This window comes from Oncorhynchus gorbuscha, linkage group LG10, assembly GCF_021184085.1.
Source record: "Oncorhynchus gorbuscha isolate QuinsamMale2020 ecotype Even-year linkage group LG10, OgorEven_v1.0, whole genome shotgun sequence".
Classification (NCBI taxonomy): domain Eukaryota; kingdom Metazoa; phylum Chordata; class Actinopteri; order Salmoniformes; family Salmonidae; genus Oncorhynchus; species Oncorhynchus gorbuscha.
In genome coordinates, this window is record NC_060182.1 from 38,247,918 (window position 1) to 38,270,756 (window position 22,839).

General features: G+C 41.3%; 2 protein-coding genes across 3 annotated transcripts in view; both read left to right on the forward strand.

Moving 5' to 3' along the window:
- Positions 1–888: 888 nt before the first annotated feature.
- Positions 889–12,126, forward strand: LOC124046020 (sal-like protein 4). Of its 2 annotated transcripts, XM_046365943.1 has the most exons (5): positions 889–1,078; positions 4,441–4,657; positions 5,640–8,150; positions 8,289–8,599; positions 9,403–12,126. In XM_046365943.1, the coding sequence occupies exons 2-5, from the start codon at positions 4,558–4,560 to the stop codon at positions 9,835–9,837; spliced, it is 3,357 nt and encodes a 1,118-aa protein (XP_046221899.1). In that variant the 5' UTR covers positions 889–1,078; positions 4,441–4,557; the 3' UTR covers positions 9,838–12,126. The 2 variants fall into 2 exon arrangements, with proteins under 2 accessions (XP_046221899.1, XP_046221898.1); XM_046365942.1 differs by lacking the exon at positions 4,441–4,657 and having other exon boundaries at positions 890–1,078.
- Positions 12,127–12,485: 359 nt separating this feature from the next.
- LOC124046021 (probable phospholipid-transporting ATPase IIA) overlaps positions 12,486–22,839 on the forward strand; it is a 38,451-nt gene continuing 28,097 nt past the window's right edge. The window contains exons 1-8 of the mRNA XM_046365945.1: positions 12,486–12,649; positions 16,190–16,334; positions 18,544–18,657; positions 18,771–18,879; positions 20,287–20,345; positions 21,239–21,290; positions 22,362–22,456; positions 22,629–22,709. Of these exons, the coding sequence (XP_046221901.1) occupies positions 12,582–12,649; positions 16,190–16,334; positions 18,544–18,657; positions 18,771–18,879; positions 20,287–20,345; positions 21,239–21,290; positions 22,362–22,456; positions 22,629–22,709 (723 nt within the window). The 5' untranslated portion in view covers positions 12,486–12,581. The remainder of the gene's footprint in view (positions 12,650–16,189; positions 16,335–18,543; positions 18,658–18,770; positions 18,880–20,286; positions 20,346–21,238; positions 21,291–22,361; positions 22,457–22,628; positions 22,710–22,839) is intronic.

The following is a 22,839-nucleotide window of genomic DNA, read 5'->3' on the forward strand; positions in this document are numbered from 1 at the left end:
TCTAACCCATCTATTGGTGCCCTTCTTTGCGAGGCATTGAAAATCCTCCCTGGTCTTTGTGGTTGAATCTGTGTTTGAAATTCACTGCTCGACTGAGGGGTTTTACAGATAATTGTATGTGTGGGGTACAGAGACGGTAGGCATTCAAACATCATGTTAAGCACTATTATTGCACACAGGCTTGCCATAACAAAGGGGCTGAATACTTATTGACTCGAGACATTTCAGCTTTTAATTTTTAATTCATTTGTAAAAATGTCTAAAAACATACTTCCACGTGATGTGGTATTTTGTGTAGGCCAGTGACTCAATTTAATACATTTTAAATTCAGGCTGTAACACAACAAAATGTGGAAAAAGTCCATGGGTGTGAATACTTTCTGAAGGCACTGTAAATAATTTTATGAATGATCTTAATTTTTTTTTTTTTACTTTTACAATTTCACAATAGTTTTTCATTCAGCTCACCGAGATCACAATGCAAAGGATAGAGTGCAGGGTTTATGGATCATAAACAACATATTTGACTGGACATTGGAAGAAAATGACAGATTAATATGAACTAAAATCTCTGCAAGGGATTATTAATTTCTCAAAAAGGTTTTTCAAAATGTTCTACATGATGAAATACACTTTAATGTGTACCATAAACAAACTAAATGAATGAAATGATGATCGAAGTTACAATATTTCCATGTATACAGTATAGCAGATTTTGTAGTTCTGTAACTCCTTTACCTCCCTCCCCATTGTTGCCCATCCACTAGTATCGCATCTCCCGCCCCCTTGGCATTCTGCTATTCTCATCAATGGGCCCTATTTGAATAAAGTGTAAGCACTTGGAGTGGAGCCAATCAGCTGTCAGAGGACCATGATACATCGCAATGCATTATTGATAATAATAATTCCTTTGACATGCGCATTTCTACTTCAGGGGCTAATTTTACAACCCGAAGAATTTGTAAAGAAGGGACGAAAATTGCGTTACTATTTGCTCCCGATGGTTGCACCATGTCGAGGCGCAAGCAAGCTAAGCCACAGCAAATCAATTCCGATGAGCCCGGTTCGTCAGAAAATGGTGAGTTTTTGGACTGTTAAAACGACTTTTGGAAAGTGTCGCGCAGGGTTACATTTATCCAATGTTGCAAGGTAGCAACATTTTTATTTGGAAAGTTATTCATTGTTTCTCCTCGCACTTTGACCTGGCTGGATCATGACCCTTGGAACTGACCATGCATTTTTTTTTGGTTATAAGCCTGCGAGTTTGAAGTTATCATTTTTGCCAATATACAGTTGACTTTTTGAAATTGTGTAAGCGGGTTTCTTGTTTGAAAACCTTATGCGTTTATTCGTGAATATTCGTATGAATAAAATACGGTTTAATCTGTTTGAACATCAATTGATCAATCGATTGCGTTTTGTTGAACAGAGTCAAAGCCCACTGTAAACGACATGATGCCTTAACTTTGAGTTAAGTTTCTCGAAAATGTTACGAATGGAATACGAAACTGGAATAGCTGGGTGACTAACGTTATTGCTGTGGGCTATTTAGAATGTTAATGTTTGGCTGTCTTTTAGATTATTAAAAAGGTAATGGTAGAGAGATCAGTTGCACGTCTTTTGATATTTTCACATAGGCCTAATTGAAGAACTATCCATGTTCCGCATCATAATTTGATTGCATGTGGTGTTTCTCCTGCTTTGGACTGTACGTTTTTATTTGTGCTCAAATACATGGCATATCGTTGTACTTTTGTCAGTGTTTGATGCAGTGTATTTTTGGGGGCAAATTTTATAAAAGGTTCCAAACAGTGTGGTATGAAATGTGACTCAGAAGTCAACTGATTTAAGGGGGAGGGGGGGGGGCAGTGGTAAATTTGTAGGCAAGCAAGGGTTGGCGGTGCGGCTTGTGTTGCCATGCCATAGTAATTAACTTTATGAAATGATTCTATTGATTCTACTTACATGTAGTTTACGCTGCTTGATTGGGAGTGTGCATATGTTCGATAACTTCTTGTCGGTGTTTCTTTGTTCTTTGATCTGAGAGTAGTTACGTTCCATTTAATACAGGTTATCAATGTACTCTCATTAAGTGGCATCCTTGTGTAGTTTCACCTCGTGCCATATTGAATTTTAGGTGATCTGATACAATTTATGCGCCACCAAGTGGTCATGTGATTTTTTATTTTATTTTACTTGACACAAGTGGGAAAGTCAGTCTTGTTATTTAGAAATGATTTATTTATTTTCTACTTGCTTTCCCTTCATTTAGCGGGTTCTTGATTAGTTTGGTCTCTGAAAATCGCCCACTTTTTTGCATAGTAAATCTTAAAGGTAACGTTCTCCTTCCTCTGCCTACTGCGTTATGCACTGCAACAGCATTGCAAATTTGTTTGACAATGAACGGATTCGGAATACAATGCCATTTGGCATTTTTTCCCCCCACCCGATTCCAGTTGCCTGGTGAGCGATTAACAAGGGCAGCAACAGTTTCTTTGGAAGGATGCAGACAGATGGTCTACCCCACAGAGAGTACTTTAGCTTTTGACAATGCGACTGGTTGTGAAATGGATTCGGTCGGCAGACAAATAAAAATCATCACTTATTTATTCCAGTCCCATTTTGCTAGAATGTACTTTTCATGTAAATGAGAAGTTGATGTGCGAGACGATTGCCCCGGATCATTTCTGGGTTTTAAAGGCAAATCGATGGATGTCTTTTATATGAAGCCACTGTTCTGACTGATTATTGTGAGCATAGGTACAGTCGTTTTGTTTTATATTTACATGGGTGTTAAGTTAAATTCAAGTACAGGTCGTATAGATATTTGTTTATAGTTCACACCATAATTCGCAGACTTTAATTATTGTGGCAAATTCAGGCATATTACAGGCCCACACAATTAATATTGGTTTACATGTCCTTGTAATAAAGTGTGCTTGTTATCGGGAGTCATTTAAGTTTCTAAAATGAAATGAGTGTCAGGAAAGACAGGCTTATTTTTTAAATCCTACATGGTGACAGGGGCGGCAGGTAGCCAAGTGATTAGCGCGTTGGGCGAGTAACAGAAGTATCTAGATCGAATCCCCGAGCTGACAATGTAAAAATAGGCAGTTAACCCACTGTTCCCAGGGCGTCATTGTTCTTAACTGACTTGCCTTTTTAAGTAAAGGTTAAATGACTAAAATAAATAAAAAGACATTGGTTGCCTTCCCCTGGTGTTTTTGTCAGATGTTGCCCTCTGCTGGCAGTAGTGCACTGAGCCCAAATTGCACGAAATCAATGCATTGACTGGAAATGTGATTGAGAAAGGTTTTTCATGAATGTAAATGACTGATTCAAGTTTTGCCCACCCAAGCAATATTAATTTATAATATATATATATATATTAACCTCATTATTTATTGAAATATTTGAATACCACCTTGTGTGTGTATATAGTAGCAGTCAAAAGTTTGGACACCACCTCAATCCAGGGTTTTTCGACATTGTCGAATAATAGTGAAGACATAAACTATGAAAGGACACATGGAATCATGTGGTAACCAAAAGTGTTATTTTAGATTCTTCAAAGAAGCCACACTTTGCCTTCTCTCAACCAGCTTCATGAGGTAGTCACCTGGAATGCATTTCAAAAGATGTGCCTTGTTAAATGTTAATTTGTGGCATTTATTTCCTTAATGCATTTGAGCCAATCAAATGCATTTGAGCCAATCAAGGTAGCGGTGGTATACACAAAATAGCCCTATTTGGTAAAAGAACAAGTCCATATTGTGGCAAGAACAGCTCAAGTAAGCAAAGAGAAAAGACAGTCCATTATTACTTGAAGACATGAAGGTCAGTCAATCTGAAAAAATAAGAACTTTGAGAGGTTCTTCAAGTGCCGTTGCAAAAACCATCAAACACTAAGATGAAACTGGCTCTCATGAAGACCGCCGCAGGAAAGGAAGACCCGGAGTTACCTCTGCTGCAGAGGATAAGTTCATTAGTTACCAGCCTCAAATTGCAGCCCAAATAAATGCTTCGAAGAATTCAAGTAACACACATCTCAACATCAACTGTTCAGAGGAGACTGTGTGAATCAGGCATTCATGGTTGAATTGCTGTAAATAAACCACTACTAAAGGACACCAATAAGAAGACTTGCTTAGGCCAAGACCCACGAGCAATGAGCATTAGACTGGTGGAAATCTGTCCTTTGATCCGAGTCTAAATTTGAGATATTTGGTTCTACCTACCGTGTATTTGTGAGACGCAAAGTACGCGACTAGATCTCCGCATGTGTGGTTCCCACCGTGAAGCATGGAGGTGTGGGTGCTTTGCTGGTGACACTGTCAGTGATTTTATTTAGAATTCAAAGCTCACTTAACCACCATTCTGCAGTGATACGCCATCCCATCTGGTTTGCGCTTAGTCCCAATATCATTTGTTTTTCAACAGGACAATGACCCAACACGCATCCAGGCTGTGTAAGGGCTATTGACCAAGAAGGAGAGTGACGGAGTGCTGCATCAGATGACCTGGCCTTCACAATCACCTTACCACAACCCAATTTAGATGGTTTGTGATGAGTTGGATCGCAAAGTGGAGAAAAAGCAGCCAACAAGTACTCAGCATAAATGGGAACTGCTTCAAGACTGTTGGAGACGCATTCCAGGTGAAGCTGGTTGAGAGAATGCCAAGAGTGTGCAAAGCTGTCAAGGAAAAGGGTGGAGAATTTGGAGAATCTCAAATATAAAATATATTTGGTTTTATTTAACTTCTATGGGATTGGTATCCCCCACGGGACGTTTAATGTAGGCTAATGTGATTAGCATGAGGTTGTAAGTAACAAGATAATTTCCCAGGACATAGACATGTTTTATATGGGCAGAAAGCTTAAATTATTGTTAATCTATCTGCACTATCCAATTTACAGTGAAAGAATACCATTGCTATTATTTGAGTGTGCACAATTGTGAACTTGAAAGTATTAAACCTATTAGGCACATTTGGGCAGGCTTAATACAACATTTTGAACAGATATGCATTGGATCAGTCTAAAACTTTTCACATACACTGCTGCCATTTAGTGGCCAAAATCTAAATTGTGCCTGGGCTGGAATAATACGTTATGGCCTTTCTCATATATTTCAAAGATTATTGTACAAAACAACGCCTGTTTATCTTTTACGAGATCCATGTTCTAAATTCATTTTTCATTTCCACAAACTTCAGTGTGTCCTTTCAAATGGTATCAAGAATATGCATATCCTTGCTTCAGGTCCTAAAATGTCATTTTAGGTGAAAATTGGGGGGGGGGGGGGGGGGTGAACAATCCTTTTAACACTTTTTTGGTTAATACATGATTCTATATGTGTTATTTCATAGTTTTGATGTATTCACTATTATTCTACAATGTAGAAAATTAGTAAAATAAAGAAAAACCCTTGTAGATGTTTCCAAACTTTAGTGTGTGTAAAAAAAATATATACACACATACACTACCACTATTTTGAAAAATAACTCTAAATTATAGAATTGAAATTCAACAGAGATGTACTTATACTGCCTATTTTAATTATATCCAGGCTGTAATTAATTTATACTCGTTGGTTTATTATTTTTAACTTGACATTTCCCTACTATTATCATTACAGGCGTTCTACAAGACGGTCAAACTGAAGAGAATGGGAATGAGGTGAAGAGGTTTAGAATGGACGAAATGAAGGTCTGCAACAAATGTTGTGCTGAATTCATCGATGAGGCTGAGTTTTTAAAACATCAGGATAATTGCACTAAAAGTCATGAGATGGTCATCATGAAAGATGGAGAGGGGAGAGAAGTACCCGATGACTTCTCACAGAGTGACTTTCAGAAAGACCACAGTGACTGCCAGTCCAGCAGTAATACTCTGTCAAAGTCCAATGCAGTGTCTATGGAAAGGATGGAGGAAGAACTAAAATCGAACAGTGAGGAACAACCATCCAAACAAGACCAGGTGGAGATGTCTGACAGTCCCAGGCCTGAGATGAGTTGCCATCAGCACCAAGCCTCATCCAAACCCCAAGATTCAAATGTTACCTTGGAGTCCATGCCTGGCACCAAAGTGGCTGTCACTCAGCACTCATCGAACAGTGGTTTGAACAACTGCAAGTCTCCACAGGCCTCCCAGGAGGCCTTGCAAGCCATCCCTGTGATCCTGGAACAGCTAGTGGCCCTCCAGCAGCAGCAGCTCCAGCAGATCCAACTGACTGAGCAGATCCGTATCCAAGTGTCAATGATGGCTCCACAGAGCCTCCACTCGGCCCTAGGGGCAGCAGTCGACCCCCTCAAAGCCTTAGGAGTTCATCTCTCCCAGCAGCTCTCTGCTGCAGCAGCCCTGATCGGCAAGAGGACTGGCAACCAGAGCCTCTCGCAAGAGTCCCTCAAACAGGGTAAACTACCTCTGTCCAATGGCATTCCCACCTCACTGGCTCGAGGCATGGGGCCGATGCCGTTCAAAGCCGATATGTTGAAGGGGCTCCCAGACATGGCCAACCACCTACCAGCGATACTGCCTCATTCACCAGGCTCCGTGGTCTACCAAAGTCCCCTCACTAGCCTCTCATCAGGGATGGATCCCTCTAAGAAAGTAAAGAGCAAGATCCCAAATATGCCTGAGTCTAAAAATGGGTCTGGTGGCGACAGCATGTACAAACACAAGTGTAAGTACTGTGGGAAAACGTTTGGGAATGACAGCGCACTCCAGATCCATTTGCGCTCGCACACTGGAGAAAGACCATTTAAATGTAACATATGTGGAAACCGTTTCACAACCAAAGGAAACCTCAAAGTGCATTTCCAAAGACACAAGGAGAAGTACCCTTACATCAGGATGAACCCACATCCTGTGCCGGAACACCTTGACAACATTCCCACCAGCAGCGGCATCCCCTACGGCATGTCAATGCCCATTGAAGAATCCAACATGGTGGACATGAAGCCAATGCTCGGCCTCCCATCTCCAGGTTTCCACCCATCAGCACTGCAGGGGTTCAAGCCTTCATTTGATTGTTTCAGGAGTGACCCGTTCTCCCTAAGAGCGTCATCGGGAGGTGACTGCGTGTCAATTTCCTCAAACAATCACGAAATGGGCTCTGATCAGGACCACCAGGTATCTAAAGAGCTAATGGGAGCGCTGCATCACATGAATGGCAAAGGCCTTCCTGGTGACCACAACAGCTCTGAAACTGCCAAACTACAGCAAATGGTGGATGGACTGGAAAAGAGGACCAATGACCCAAACGAGTGCTACATCTGCCACCGGGTGCTCAGCTGCCAGAGCTCCTTGAAGATGCATTACCGTACACATACGGGCGAGCGGCCCTACAAGTGTAAGATCTGTGGACGTGCCTTCTCCACCAATGGCAACCTCAAAGCTCATTACGGTGTTCATCGGGCCAACACTCCCCTCAAGATGCAGCACTCTTGCCCCATCTGCCAGAAGAAGTTCACCAATGCAGTGGTTCTTCAGCAGCACATCCGCATGCACATGGGAGGCCAGATCCCTAACACCCCCATGCCAGAGACCCAGCTCGAGGCCTTGGAAGAAATGGACTCTTCTCTGCCTGACGAGAAGTCCATGGACACCAACGGCTTTGAGTGCATGGTAGACCAGGATGCAGAGCTTGACTCTCAAGAAAAGCCAAGCGACACCTCCGATTCTCTCGCACCATCTTTCTCTGAGGAACCACACCAACCTAATCAGGACCCTCCATCCTCTATGTTCTCCAGCATAGCTGCTCAGGAGAACCACATGAAGGACCTCACCTTGCCTCTCAACCTGCAGCGCCAAAGCGGCACTGCCTCGGAGTGTGATGGAGTGCCCCCCAAAGAGTCCCCATCAGCCGCCGAGAGCATCCGGGAACATGAGTACCGGAATGGCCGCAGCCCTGACATCTCGGACTCTGTCTCTTTCCACTCATCACCAGTCAACGGACTGGCTGCTGCCTACATGGCTAAGTCCCCCGAGTCAGCCATCCCTGAGGATTACACCCGGAATGAGCCTAGAACGGACTCTGACAGCAGCTCTCAGGATGCCAATGGAGCTCTGGACCTAACGGCACCCAGCTTTACCCAAAAAAACATCAAAGAAGAGCCTGGCCTACCCTTCACTAATAGAGAGTATGGTAAGTGTATAAGCCCCTTTGATTAGAATGTGCTTTATTGTAAATCAATCACATTCCCTGTAGGGGTTTAAAAATAGGTTGACTGGGAGTAATCTTGATTATTGTTTATTAACTGATGTATTTTTCTTCTCTTAACAGCTCCCAGCCATTTGCCTCCTTTTATGAGGGTGCCTCCCAGTCTGGTCAAACTGGAGAGGCAGATTCCCCCAGAGAGCTCCATGGGCATGGGCCCTCTATTTGTCTCCCAGATGCCTCAGGGAGTGGGAGGGCAGCCACGGGATGGCTCCAGTTCTCACCGTAGATCCAGCAAGCAGCATCTGTGTAACTCCTGTGGCAAAAACTTCTCCTCTGCCAGCGCCCTGCAGATCCATGAAAGGACCCACACTGGCGAGAAGCCCTTTGGCTGCACCATTTGTGGCAGGGCCTTCACCACTAAAGGCAACCTCAAGGTAATTCTTTTTTTTATAGAAATGAAATGCTATTAAAGCCTTTGTCTTTCATGGACTCTGTGGCCTGGTATGAAACAGCTAACTTCCTACAATTCTAAACATTTTGCCATGGGGCAAAGAGTAAAATGTGCAGTGTTTTTATATAGCTAATCTCATGCTATTTTGCCATGAGTCTGAGAATGTTTTGCTGTGTTGACTGTAATAAATGCACTGGATTATGAGCTGGAGGCCTGATGAGTTGTCTTTGCTTAATGAACAAATTAAGTAGGTGTTGGCATGGTGCACATAGCCATAGAAGCACAGTGACATATGCCTCAATGCAGTCATAGTCATGGGTTATTGGGGGTGTGGCTTTCAGTTATTTTTGTCCACCATCTCATCAGAGTGAATGTCATTCCAGTGCACTGCTTGGTATGAATTCTATCTGATAGTGTTTGCATGTTTAGGTAAATAGACAAATGTCCTATTTGTAACATGAGTAGAAAGCATCATTTTTGTTGTTGCTTTACCTGATTGGGTTGGCCTGGCTCGCCAGTGGCTGGGTCTGGGCCCACACGTGCCTACGTGGCTGGATTGTCCCAAGTGGATGTTAAGTAATTGTCAACATTTTGATTAACTAGCCCTAACCTTAACCCTAAACTTAACCCTTACCTCAATCCTGGCCCTAACCTAAAACATTACCCTAACCTTAGCAAGCATTTGCTTGTCAACAGGTGGTTTAATAGTATGACCACCTATATGGAACTATACAAATAAGTGTGACCTCATTTTCTATAGTAATATCTATTCCATGCTTGTTTTAGGTGCACGTTGGAACTCACATGTGGAACAGCTCTGCGAGGCGCGGCCAGCGCCTCTCTCTGGACAACCCCATGGCCCTGATGGCGATGAGCTCAGAGTCTGGCAACATGATGCCAGAGATGATGCCATCTCCCAGGGAACTGGGTCCTCCTCCGCCGATGAACTTCGACCAGTCTCTGTGGAACCAGTACACTGCTGCTTTCACCAATGGCCTGTCCATGAAGACTAACGAGATCTCTGTGATCCAAAATGGCGGAATGCCTGGTAGCCTAGCCAGTGGTCCTACGGTCTGCTCTACTGGAGGCCTGATGGAAATGGATGGGTCCCACTCTGGCCTGCCTGCCACCATGGCAGAGATGGAAAGGAATGGCTCAGAGTGTGTAGCTAGATCTCAGTTTCAACATTTTATGGAGGAAGGGAAAATTTCAGTGAACTAGTTGTAAAATGGAAGAACAAAACAGTTTTATCTGTTTTTGTTTTGCTGATAGTTTCTTTGTCGATTGTGTTCGGATTTTGAATATTCATAGTAGCAATGGTAGCTAACATTGCCACTTGGTCCTTGACTGGTACAATCAACACGTGTTATTCCAACACTTTCAAGATATAGTCCATAGCCCTTGCTGAACATATTGCTGTTTATTTGCAAAGCCTAGTTGGAACACTCAGTAACTTAAATGATGCAGCTCTTCCCTTTTCATTTGAACAATTCACCCCTTAAGTGTTATTTTTAGTTGAAGTTGCTAAAACTACTGTAGGTGTATTTACGGTTATATTTTTCTCCATAATATATGCGGGTATTTCTGTGACACTTTTTAGTCTTGTATCCTGAAGTTGAATGTATGGCTTACTTGAAACCGCTTTGATTCAGAATGTCTCTCTCTGTGACGGAAGAACCTGTAGGATTTTGTCTAGCATTATGAAAGCTTCAGTGTATGACCGATTGTGGACACCATTGTTTTAGTGCAGATAAACAAGTGGTTGTCCTGATTCCTCTACAGTACATAACTACTTGGCTCTCGACCTATTGTGTGCCATACATTTTATGAAATGTGTGTAGTTTCAAAATGGCCAACCGTCTTGCAACGATATTTCATAGGAAAGTGTTTGATATTTCAAGTTGTCTGCAGCTGCTCGGAGGTGGTCTGCTGAGAGTTATCCGTCGGGTGTCATATACTTTTGTTTGATCCAGACAGACTGATTTGCTCAGTCATCTGTTTTGGATGTTGATTATGTTTCCAGGTAGTTTACAGATGCTGAGACGATAGTTTCTTTGCCTTTCTCTCTAAAACTGAAAAACCTCATGCCAAGTGCCTAGCTTGAATTTGAATTGTTGCTATGTCTTTTTTTCACTTTTTTTAAAGCATCACAAGATTGTAATGACGGTTATATTTGTCTGTGTTTTGACTGGTACTATATTTTCCATATTGCATTGTTCCCGGAAATGTTTTCTTTTCACTAATTTACAAGATGACCTTTTCCATATTTTTGCTCCCAATATTCCTTTTTGTAGAGCTTCTGCGTCTTTTGGCGGGTTGTGTTCTAAAGGCTATGGTGTGTGTCCCAAATGGTACCATATTCTCTACATACACAGGCCCTGGTCAAAAGTAGTGCAGCGTACAGGGAATAGGAATACCATTTGGGACACAACCCATAAAATGCTGAATGCTCTCAATCATGCCTGCACTTTATATTTCTTCAAACTTTTGGTAAGCTTGTCATTTTAATGGTTACGTGTCAATACCCACATTTACATTTACCTTTTGTCTTCCTATAAGAGTGCACATCAGCGATTGTCATCTTTTCTTAGTTTGAGGACTAGGAAACATTGACTTCAGAATTTGACTCTATTTAACTCAATTCCCAGCCCTATTAAGTTTGACATACTTCAATAATTCTCTCCATTGACTAGAACTCTACATTATTTTATCCATTGTGGAATCTTAAACTTTTTGTTTTGTTATTTATGTTGTGTACGATGCCAGAGCTTTGGGGGCTACACTCTACCTCATTTAGATATTAGTTTGTCCTCCACCTACCCTCAAAGTTAACACAATGGGTACATTCACTCTCTGATACATTTTGAGTAAGCAATGATATGCTTTCATTCTTCGCACAACCTACTGAGTTGTGTAAGTAATGACTGTATCACTGGACTCTTTGCACAACTCAGAATGCACAGATGAACTCTATAATCCTGCTGTACATCCCCCATTGAAATGCATTTACCAAATTGTGCCTTGTTTTAAAAGTAAAACCATGCATCAGAACTGCTTTGAGGTTGTCTATACAATTCAAGAAATTGAGCCCGTGTAGGCTTGTTTACAATGTAAATGTCCTTTTCCTTATCACCTAAAATGTTAGTTTCTGGTCTTTCTGAAAATAGAAATCAGGGTGACCTTTCCAACTTTGGTTTGCATTCCTTTGTCAGTTCCCAGCATGCCATGAATTACTCCAAATCGTGTTTTATTTAATTATTTGTATGAATTTGATTTCTTTAGTTCAGTCTATGGAAGAGTTAGCGTTTCAGTTACAGGAGTAACTCTGCTCTGTCTCCTCAGCATGAATTTGGGATTAATTACCTCATGGGTTTGTTCTTGCTACTTTTCTTTAATTTGCATTGTGCACATCCCTGATTTCCATCTTGTCTCCTTCAGATGACTTTCTTGGAGTTGTTGGTTTAGTTGTTGATCTCACATGTGTCCCAGAAATAAATGTTTGGTCCCAGATTTTGCATCAACTAAATTAATTTGCATCTCCAACTAGCCGTATGTTGTCTGTTCTCATTTTCTTCCCACAATCAAAGCTAACTATCTGTTTTGTGACCTCTGATCAAGGCCTAGAGTGGTCTTCAAATGGATAAGTAGCCTAATTAGTTTATCCAACCATTAAAAAAAAAAAAAGATAAAAGCCCCATGGCCATCTGTAGGTGTAGACCTATTCCAATTTGAATCTCTTGACATGTGCAGGGTTAAGATACACTCTTGAAATGGTCAAGACTCAAGCATTGGCTACTGGGTTCAAGTTATCTGATTCACTGCAGTCTCTCGACAAGCCTAGGCCAATATTTGTGGACCTTGGAATGACAGTCACTTCCGTCCATAGCTGTACTCCATCTAGTCACAACCCGCAGAGACTGCTAAGTGGAGTTTGCCTGGCGTCACCGTCAACTGGGGCTGCAGGAATGACGGACAATATTCCTTTACAACCAGTAAGACACAAAAAAAGACACGACAATAAAAACAGGAATGGGTAAGAACAAAAAAAATAAATTTACACTAAGTAGAAATGAGAACATCGATATTAGGAGGCTGTTTAGCTCGTTGGCTAATAACATAATGAATTGTTTACAAAACCGCGGACGAATATATTCGCTACATTGTAACCGTTCTAAACGTTCAAGATAAATGTCATTTTTCATTTAAAAAAATAACACAATGACGGGATTTGCCTTGGTTGAGGAAATGTGTAATCGAAATGAGTATTTCATTGTAGCGAAAGGGATGACACAACCTTGTTCCGGTTGCTGAATGCCCTGTCGGTGCTAGTGGGCCTACACTATTAATCGTCTATTGTTTGTTTATCTTGACTAGATAGGCCTATAGAACGGAAAAACAACACTATCATTCTGCCTAAAACACAAGGTGGGGTAAAGTAGCGTGGCTGACCGGCATTCTTTTGTGTCATTGCGTTGAACCAGCCCCAGACAGGGCAGGCCTTATGAGAATTGGGAGACAGCCAGTGATTGACTTGGGCAGGAGCTCACCGGAGTGGATTACCTGCACCTCGGAATATTAGTTAAGTATTGTGGAGCTCCACCTAAATATAAACAGTGTACCTGCACATATTTCAGTCCAAGTAAGGCACTGGACACAGCAAACCACCATGATTGACTATGGACACAATACGGATGATGATGCGACTTCTATGAAGTTTATGATATTTCTTGATATATGCAATGATAATATTGTGTCATAGAGTTGCACTAATTGTAAAGTAAAACCTAACGTCTCATGTCCACCAGTTGCATCAAACTCTTTGTGTTCCGGCGGAAGTTATTCATTGTCAACGGAGCAGTCTGCAATGCTACGTTGGGGGTGCCGCACTAGGCTGTGGTGCGTTCTGTGTACCGCATGCGTTCAATATTTTCAACTCGTGCATTGTTTTACCGTGCGATGGTACAAACGGAAGTAATAATAATAATAATAATAATATATGCCATTTAGCAGTACACACAGAATCCAACTAGGTTGCTTCTAGCTACTTGAAAAGCGAAGCGCATGTGATGCAAGTACTGAAAATGCGGGGTAGACACCCGGCAAAACAAAACGCGTATTCATCTGGTGGACATCTGGCAAAATACAGGCCACACAAGACTAGCCTGCACACCTGTCCGGGCATCCCCTTTGCACCTCATGTCCCCATCATCCGATCAGACAGGAAAGGGCAATCTCAGAGATGGCGCTTGTCAGAGCATTTCAATTTTAGATTTGAAATCAATTACAAATGAGTAGGTTTAAGATGTACAACAAAATATATACAGTCAGGTCCCAAATTATTGGCACCCTTAAAGATGAGCAAAAAATACTGTATAAAATAATTCAAATACTGAGCTATATTGTATGTTCCAAAAGATTGGAAAATTATATTTTATACTAATTGAATTGCTAAGAGAAAGATATTTGTTAAACTTTTTTTTTCAAGATAGGGGTCAAAATGATTGGTGCCCCTGTTTTCAAAACCTTTCAATACCTCACCTTGTGAGGATAACGGCACTGAGCCTTTTTCTGAAATGTTTGATGAGAGTGGAGAACACATTGGGAGGGATCTTAGACCGTTCCTCCGTACAAATGCTTGATATCCTTCGTCTGCGCTTATAGACTGGCCTCTTCAATTCAAACCAAAGTTTTTCAACTGGGTTCAAGTCCGGAGATTGAGATGGCCATTGCAAATCAGATTTTGTGGTCAATTAACCATTTCTTTGTGGATTTTGATGTGTGCTTGGGGTTATTGTTTCGCTGGTAGAAGCATCAGCATCCTAGCAGAGGCATCCAGGTTTTTGGCAAAAAACTGGTAAAGTTCATGGTGCCGTTGACCTTAACAATGGCCCCAGGACCAGTGGAAGCAAAATAGCCCCATATCTTCAAAGATCCACCGTCATATTTTACAGTAGGTATGGGGTTATTTTCTGCTCATGCATCCTTATACCAAAAAAACGGAATAATACAAATATATTCATATTTTATTTTTTTGCAAAACATTTGTAGTGCACTGGGCCTTTACTAACTAGTCCTTTATTAGTGGACAGATATAGCCATCCGTAGCACAGTTGTAAAAAAAAATCAGCATTACCCAAAATACTTCCCGCAGCTATGTCCACAGTCAAGGATTCATTATCCAGGTATTCAGTCCCTAGATATGTGTAGAATATGTGATCTGTAAAAATCATAGAACATTATGACACATGGCAGCCGTAAGATTAGGTCACGTGCTGCCCTGCTTGCCTAGTTGAAGTGGAATGCTTTGTTTGAGAAAGGTGTATGGAACTAAGACCTTGCTGCCTAACACATGAAGCCAATATTTACTTGAGTTGGGGCCCACCTCTGTGGTCCTATTGACTGACTGAAGCCTTGCTCACCACCATAGGAAAGAAACATATTATTTGCATGTTTTTGTAGTGGCATTTCAGTGAGAGGGAAACTCTAAAAGGGCCAGTTTCCCAGACACAGATTAGGCCTAGTTCTGGACTAAAAAAATACTTTTATGGCATTTCTTCATTGAGCATGCTTTTTAGTCCAGGGTCTGTGTTCAAAAGCGTCTATGAGTAGGATGTTGATTCAGGATCAGATCCCTCCCAAGTCCATATAATCATTATGATTTTAAATGCAAAACTGATCCTATATCAGCGCTGTTCTGAGACTTTTTGTGAATAGAGGTCCTGGGGCAGGCTTAAAGCTGATATAGGGGGCTGGAATAGGGTGCCATTAGACACACCAGCTATTTACATTTTCATGATGAAAGACAACATCCCAATTACGGCCCCAAAAAAGTGCATGTGCATTTAACTTTTTGGGCAACCTGACCAAATTCACATAGAAATGTCAGTTATAGTTATGTCATTCTCATTGAAAGCCAGTCTAAGAAGCAGTAGATGTGTTCTATGTGCACTATTTCTATGCTTTCCATTCATACATTTCGTTTTTGCATTTTTTAATTTTGGTTTTGTACACCATCTGAAAAAAAATATATATATATGGTTATGGAAAATATATTTCACAGCGGTTTAGATTGTACAATGATTCTCTACACTATACTTGCTTGTTTTGTCAAATAAACAGAAATTAGGGGACTATTAGAATTTGAGCAACCAGGAAATGGTGGAGCGATTTCTGCAAAGTGTATCTTTAAAGGGAAACTTCCGGATTTTGACAATGAAGCCCTTTATCTGCTTCGCAAGAGTCAGATGAACTCATGGAAACAATTTGTATATCTCTGCATCCTGTATGAAGGAAGTTAGAGGTACTTTTGTGAGCCGATGCTAACTATCGGTAGTGCAATTAGCGGAAGTCTATGGTATCTACCAGCATGTTAGGAGTTACCAAAGACTTCCAATCATTGTGCTAACGCTAGTTAGCACTTGAGCTAACGCTAGTTAACTTCTTTCTAACTGCATGCAGACTCTCTGACTCTGGGGAAGTAGATAAAGGGCTTTATTGGCAAAATCCTGATGTATCCATTTAACCTGGGTCAAGGAAACCATCCCTAATGATGTACTACACTGGTGTTCCTCAGGTGCTGCCCGTGGTCGAGGTGCTGCGGCATGGGGGACTTCCGGCCGAGGACAGTGTGGCTGGGCCACCCAGAGAAGAGGGAGCAGAGGTACCCCCGGAATGTCATTAACAACCAGAAGTACAACTTCTTCACCTTCCTCCCAGGGGTGAGTGTCAGGGACTCGGGGTCTGTAATTTGCAACTGTAATTTGCTCCTCATTCACAACACAACAAGCCTGAAAGAGTTTAGTGGCAAAGTGGAGTAAGTATTTAGTGAGTAGTAGGGCTGACCCCGTAGATTCAGATATAACAAATATTCTAATCAAATGAGCAGTCTTGTTAGCCTGTGTTGTTTAGCCTGTGTTGTTTAGCCTATGTGCCTCTAGTTCACAGGAGGTTGGTGGTACCTTAATTGGGGAGGACGGGCTTGTGGTAATGGCTGGAGCGGAATAAATGTAATGGTATCGAGCACTTGGTTTCTATGTGTTTGATGCCTTTCTAGTCTCTTTATTGTTTTGTCATTACAAGTGAAGCGAAACCACGGCAAAAATACTAAGGAGTGTTTTTGTTTACCTTTCAGATTTTTCAAGCCTAATTTTACTATGAATGAGGTTTTCAGACATTTGCTAGTCTTAAAACATAGCCTTTATTGGATATGAGGTCGGACATTAGAAGTAGTCCAGATTTGTTTGGAAAAACAAAAGCAAAGACCAGTCCTTTTTTGCATTGCAAATTATGATGATATTTATTTACTTTAGATAATGTCAAGGAATTATTTTCGGGTCAAAGTCTCAAACACATTATTGTTGTTGTATGCTGTCACAGTAGCAATGAGAGAACACAAGATTTCCCTTTGTACTAATCTTGCACATTGGTGGTAATCAAATTCAGCCAAGGTGTAGTGTGACTGTTAAAACTATACTTGACTGTGGGTGGCACTGGAATGAGACTTACACTGTTGTTGAGACATACACTGTATATACAAAAGTACGTGGACACCCCTTCAAATTAGTGAATTCGGCTATTTCAGCTACACCCGTTGCTGACAGGTGTATAAAATTGAGCACACAGCCATGCAATCTCCATAGACAAACATTGGTAGTAGAATGGCCCGTACTGAAGAGCTCAGTGACTTTCAACGTGGCACTGTCATAGGCCACCTTTCCAACAAGTAATTTTGTCAAATTTCTGCCCTGCTAGAGCTTCCCCGGTCAACTCTAAGTGCCTTTATTGTGAAGTGGAAACATCTAGGAGCAACAACGGCTCAGCCACGAAGTGGTAGGCCACACAAGCTCACAGAATGGGACCACCGAGTGCTGAAGCGTGAAGCGCAGGAAAATCGTCTGTCCTCGGTTGCAACAGTCACTACTGAGTTTCAAACTGCCTCTGGAAGCAACGTCAGTCAGCACAGTAACTTTTTGTCGAGAGCTTCATGAAATGGATTTCCATGACCAAGAAGCCGCGCACAAGCCTAAGATCACCATGCTCAATGCCAAGTGTCGGCTGGAGTGGTGTAAAGCTCGCCACCATTGGCCCAATCAGTGAAAACGCGTTCTCTGGAGTGCTGAATCACGCTTCACCATCTGGCAGTCTGACGGACCAATCAGAGTTTGGTGGTGCCAGGAAAACGCTACCTGCCTTAATGTAAAGTTTGGTGGAGAAGGAATAATGGTCTAGGGCTGTTTTTTATGGTTCGGCTAGGCTATCTAGTTCCAGTGAAGGGAAATCTTAACGCTACAGCATATAATGACATTCTAGACGATTTTGTGCTTCCATGACAATGCCCCGTGCACAAAGCGAGGTCCATACAGAAATGGTTTGTCGAGATCAGTGTGGAAGAACTTGACTGGCCTGCACAGAGCCCTGACCTCAACCCCATCAAACACCATTGGGATGAATTGGAACTGCGAGCCAGGCCTAATCACCCAACATCAGTACCCGACCTCACTAATGCTCTTGTGCTCTTGTGGCTGAATGGAAGCAAGTCCCCACAGCAATGTTCAAACATCTAGTGGAAAGCCTTCACAGAAGAGTGGAGGCTGTTATAGCAGCGAAGGGGGGGACCAACATCATATTAATGCCCATTATTTTGGAATGAGATGTTCGACAAGCATGTGTCCACATACTTGTGGTCATGTAGTGTATCATATAGAATGTATTTGTGTGTGGATGTCTGTTGAACCATATGGCAAGCAACAAAATAACAATAACAGCTTATTTTCGTCTTCGGTTTCAAGATGTTTTCTGTTTTTGTGCCTACTGAACATGACCCTGATTAACATCATATATATTACTGTACTCCTATAGTGTAAAGACACATCGATGATTGGTTCTTGTGTTCATGTGAAATCATATTGTTCTGTTGTGTGTTTTCAGGTGCTGTTTAATCAGTTCAAGTACTTCTTCAACTTGTACTTTCTGCTCCTGGCGTGCTCTCAGTTTGTCAATGAGCTCAGGCTAGGTGCTCTGTACACCTACTGGGTTCCTTTGGTAAGCAGCATTTTTTTTCAAGTAATGTAGCATTAAGTGTATACGTGATCCACTACTCACTTGCTAATAATACAATAATGTTTAACTGGGTTTGTCTAATTTTTGATTTTCAGGGATTTGTTTTGATCATAACCATCGTGAGAGAAGCAGTTGAGGAGATCCGATGTTATTGTCGAGACAAAGAAGTGAATTCACAGATCTACAGCAAGCTCTCAACAAGAGGTAAGGATTTATTTTCAGTCATTGCACACAATCTGCCGACTGAACAATAACATAAATACCATCAACAAAACGGAACCACTCATACAAATCACAATCCACCAAATTTCCTGACGCAACCATTGAGATGAATATAAATGCCTAGTTGAATTTGAATAGTGGGTGTCTCCAGTTAACTGTATGAAGGTTGGTCATGTCCTGTTTAAACTGGGAGGGGAGTGATGCCTTAATTCAAAGCAGAGATGTAAAAGTGTACACATAAGAGGGCTTGGAATAAAATGCTACCAGCAATAAAATCCTAGAGACCTCTTGTGGTTTCCATCACTTTTCCCCTTTGATCTGACAGCTTGTTTTACTCATAAACAAAATGAATGGTTGCTTCCATGATAGTGCCCCCAGTGACTTGCTGCATGGGGTCTGGGGTATGAGAGCCATTTGCATGAGATCCCTGTAGATTGTTGTTCTACTCTAACTGAGCAAGTACTTTGTCAAAGGCAAAAACAAACAGTTGTTTACCCAGGATTTTTGTCTAATCCTGTATACTTGCAGGATTCATCATTTTAAAGTAGACCATTCTTAATTTATGTTTATTTCCTTGAAGGAATTTGATTTCAGATGGATTATTACTGAAATGTATTAGGACGTTTTTGTTTATTGATAAGCTGCCCTCCATCAGATGTTGTAAAAAGCAAGCTTTGACTACATTTGAATTATCTTTGTGAAACAGAACAGTTTTTAGACTCTCATAAACCTAAATGCATAGCAATATTAATTTCCTTTAATGTCTTACATATGCAAAAGCCTGAGGTCACAGCAAAGGTCATGGGTCAGTGACCCCCTCTAACAATTTTTGCCTGTTCATTCCAAATGGAATGGAAGAAAAGGCTCAACTTCCCCCGCCCTTCTAACATTCTTTCAGGTCTAGGCCTACATGGAAAATTACTTTCCCCACATTTCGTGAAAGGAAATCTATAGCAACAGTTGTCCACATTTGCTAGGCAACCGGGAGGAGACAGTTGGACATAAACAGTCATATTTAAAAGTGTTTCTGTAAAAGTGTTTCTGTATAGGGCCATGGGAAGAGAAGTATGAAGAGCAGGGTTTTAACTGTGTCTTTGAATGACGTTAATGACACCAGGATGTCTCACTACCATAAATCCTGTTTAGCTATGTGAACGTTTACATGGTCGTTTTAGATTTTTACTTGTTTGGGTCATTTTTCTCTAGTCTTCCCCTCCGAAGAGGAATGGAATGTCCATAAAACAACATACGCTCATATCTGTTCATCCTTTGTTTGGTCTGACCAAAATACAATTATGATTATCAAAAATAATTTGGTCACCTCAACTCAACGTTCTGCAATCTAAAAATGCTTATTGAATATTCATTTTACGTTTGTTTTTATTTCAGGCACTGTGAAGGTGAAAAGTAGTGGCATTCAAGTTGGAGACCTCATAATCGTGGAAAAGGTTTGTATCACTTCATAGATTTCGCCTCAACTGCACCAAAAAATTGGAGGCTAAACTTGCAGGATATAGTTTTACCAGATAGTTGCACTTAAAAATACTTTAAAGTTAATTTGTCATATCCATGTAGGAAAGTTAAAACAAGGCAATCAATTGAGTTACTATTGTTGTCATTTGTGAGGCTAATGTCACAAGACTGTTAGCATGCTGTCGCTGTTAAAAGTATCTTAAGTAATTCTAACAGATTTTCCAATCAGTTGCCTCTTGTCATCTTTATTTGCTGGCTATTGTAGAAAGAGTAGACTTTGTATGTGAAATATGAGAAGGGAGTCCTCAGTTACCAAATGGCCACTTCTTTCAGAAAGGTTCAGTTAAACACTGCTGAAGGATAGGTCACACATGTTGCTCTCTATACATTTGATCTATTTTATCCATGACTGAGAGACATTCAAAGTAAATCGAACTCTGAATTGTTACGATCTTCAGATATGTAATTTGTTAAAATATCTAAATATACAACATTCCAAATTTGTACTGCCACATGGATCTGAAGTGCCACAGTAAATCTTAATTTAAACCATCGACCACTTAAAATAGACCATGCCCAGCTCAATGTTTTGAAGTCTGTCAACTTAAATAGCGTTGAGAATTAATCTTCCAATAACTCTGACCAGGACTCAGTCACAGTGAAGTCTGGGTCAAACAGAGTGTAAAGCCCGGTCAGGCTCCCAGTTAGGGTAAGTAAGGCTGGATGATTTGCTGCAGGGCTTATTATTATGACTAGCTGAATGAAGGTAATGTACATTAAAGGCAAAAGTCTGAATGTCTACAGTCAGAGGAGGGGGGTTGTAACAGGATGCAAGTTGAAGTCATGTTTTTCTTCTCTGTCTTTGTAGAACCAGCGAGTTCCTGCTGACATGATCTTCTTAAGGACCTCTGAAAGAAACGGTAAACATCTGCTGGTCATTAATCCAAATCTCCAAAACAAGATAGTTGGGGAAATGGCATGTTTTCAAAGGGTGGTGAGGTGAAGGGATTACTGTAGATCCAGGACAGGAAGTGTAACAATGTCTAAATTTGTAATGAGGTCCATTTAAGTTGAATGTTGATGATGGGTTGTGGTAGAAGAAGCATGGGCCATTTATTTTCCCTAAGATCTCGATTGACCATTTTTGTCTTTCAAATTACAAGTTGCATCCTAAGGAAAATCACCAAGATATGCAAAGTGTAGAATAGAAAGAACATATCAAATGCAAAGAAAGATGGGGGAACCAAGGTACAAAGATGGAGCCTAATCTGAATAAACAAATGTGGAATTGGATGAGATTTGGAAGAGTGATGACAGAAACACAATGAATTGCTCACATGCAAAACAATGCTGTGTCCGACAGGCTTATTGTCTCATACACAACAAAAACACCACTGCCCCCTCGATAACTTGCAACGGTTGGGATCCATTGAAAATGTGCAATAAAACACCATACACCATACCTTACACTTTTATCATCTTGATTTGGGGTAACACAAACTATATGATGCATGCTTGGTTGCGGTTGTGCTTTTCTATAGGGGGATGAAAAAAACACGTTTCTTTTACTGGAAAGAGTGTTTGGTTGGTTATCTCTATAACACATGGAGGCCATTAACTCAATAATGAAGAGCCTAGCTATGCTCCGTGTTCTCCGCTACAGGCAGGCAGGATGATGCGGGCTAGTGTTTGGGGGCTGGGTTACTGGGGGATGTGGGGGGATGAGGTCTGGGTTGGCATGGATGCCTCTCCACTTGTTGATCCCCAGATTAATGTGCAGTTGGGCACCATTCATATTTGAACACTAATTTGTAATAAGATGACCTTTGTCATTCGGGAAGATATGTTTATGTTAAAAGATAGATATATATTATTAGATATAGAGAAATAAGTTATTGGTACCACAGAGACCCTAAACCCTTATACTGTAGAGCCCCCTAGAGGTGTTTGTTACTCCATTCTAAATCATCAGTTCTCCTCCCCTATCCCAGGCTCCTGCTTCTTGCGTACTGACCAGCTGGATGGAGAGACGGACTGGAAACTACGCCTCCCAGTGGCCTGTACTCAGAGACTGCCCACTGCTGCTGTGAGTCACCACACCAAATGGCTGCTCCGCTATGTCTATAGTAGAGTGCAATGTTCGCAATTCACTGACTGCAGACATCTTTAGTAAAGTAATGCCACATCTCATGTTTTTTGGGGATGTTCTTAGAGGTGTTGTCGGTTATCAAGTGACCATGTTGTGATTGCTCCTCCAGGACCTTCTCCAGATCAGATCCTATGTGTATGCGGAGGAACCAAACATTGACATCCACAACTTTATTGGCACTTTCACCAGGGTGAGTGTTTTACCTGGACAAATCCATTTTACTTTTCTTGAATAAGACCTGCTAAAGACTCACATCAAGATAATTGCCACCATATCTAGTCAACTTGGAAGAAAGGCTGTTTTCGTAGGGTAATGCCCCT

Bases quoted from the DNA above. Each gene is read 5' to 3' on its own strand.
- LOC124046020 (XM_046365942.1), top strand. From the start codon at position 916: ATGCGCATTTCTACTTCAGGGGCTAATTTTACAACCCGAAGAATTTGT. The intron at 8,151-8,288 runs GTAAGTGTATAA...TTCTCTTAACAG, and splicing joins CTTCACTAATAGAGAGTATG to CTCCCAGCCATTTGCCTCCT. The intron at 8,600-9,402 runs GTAATTCTTTTT...TGCTTGTTTTAG, and splicing joins CCACTAAAGGCAACCTCAAG to GTGCACGTTGGAACTCACAT.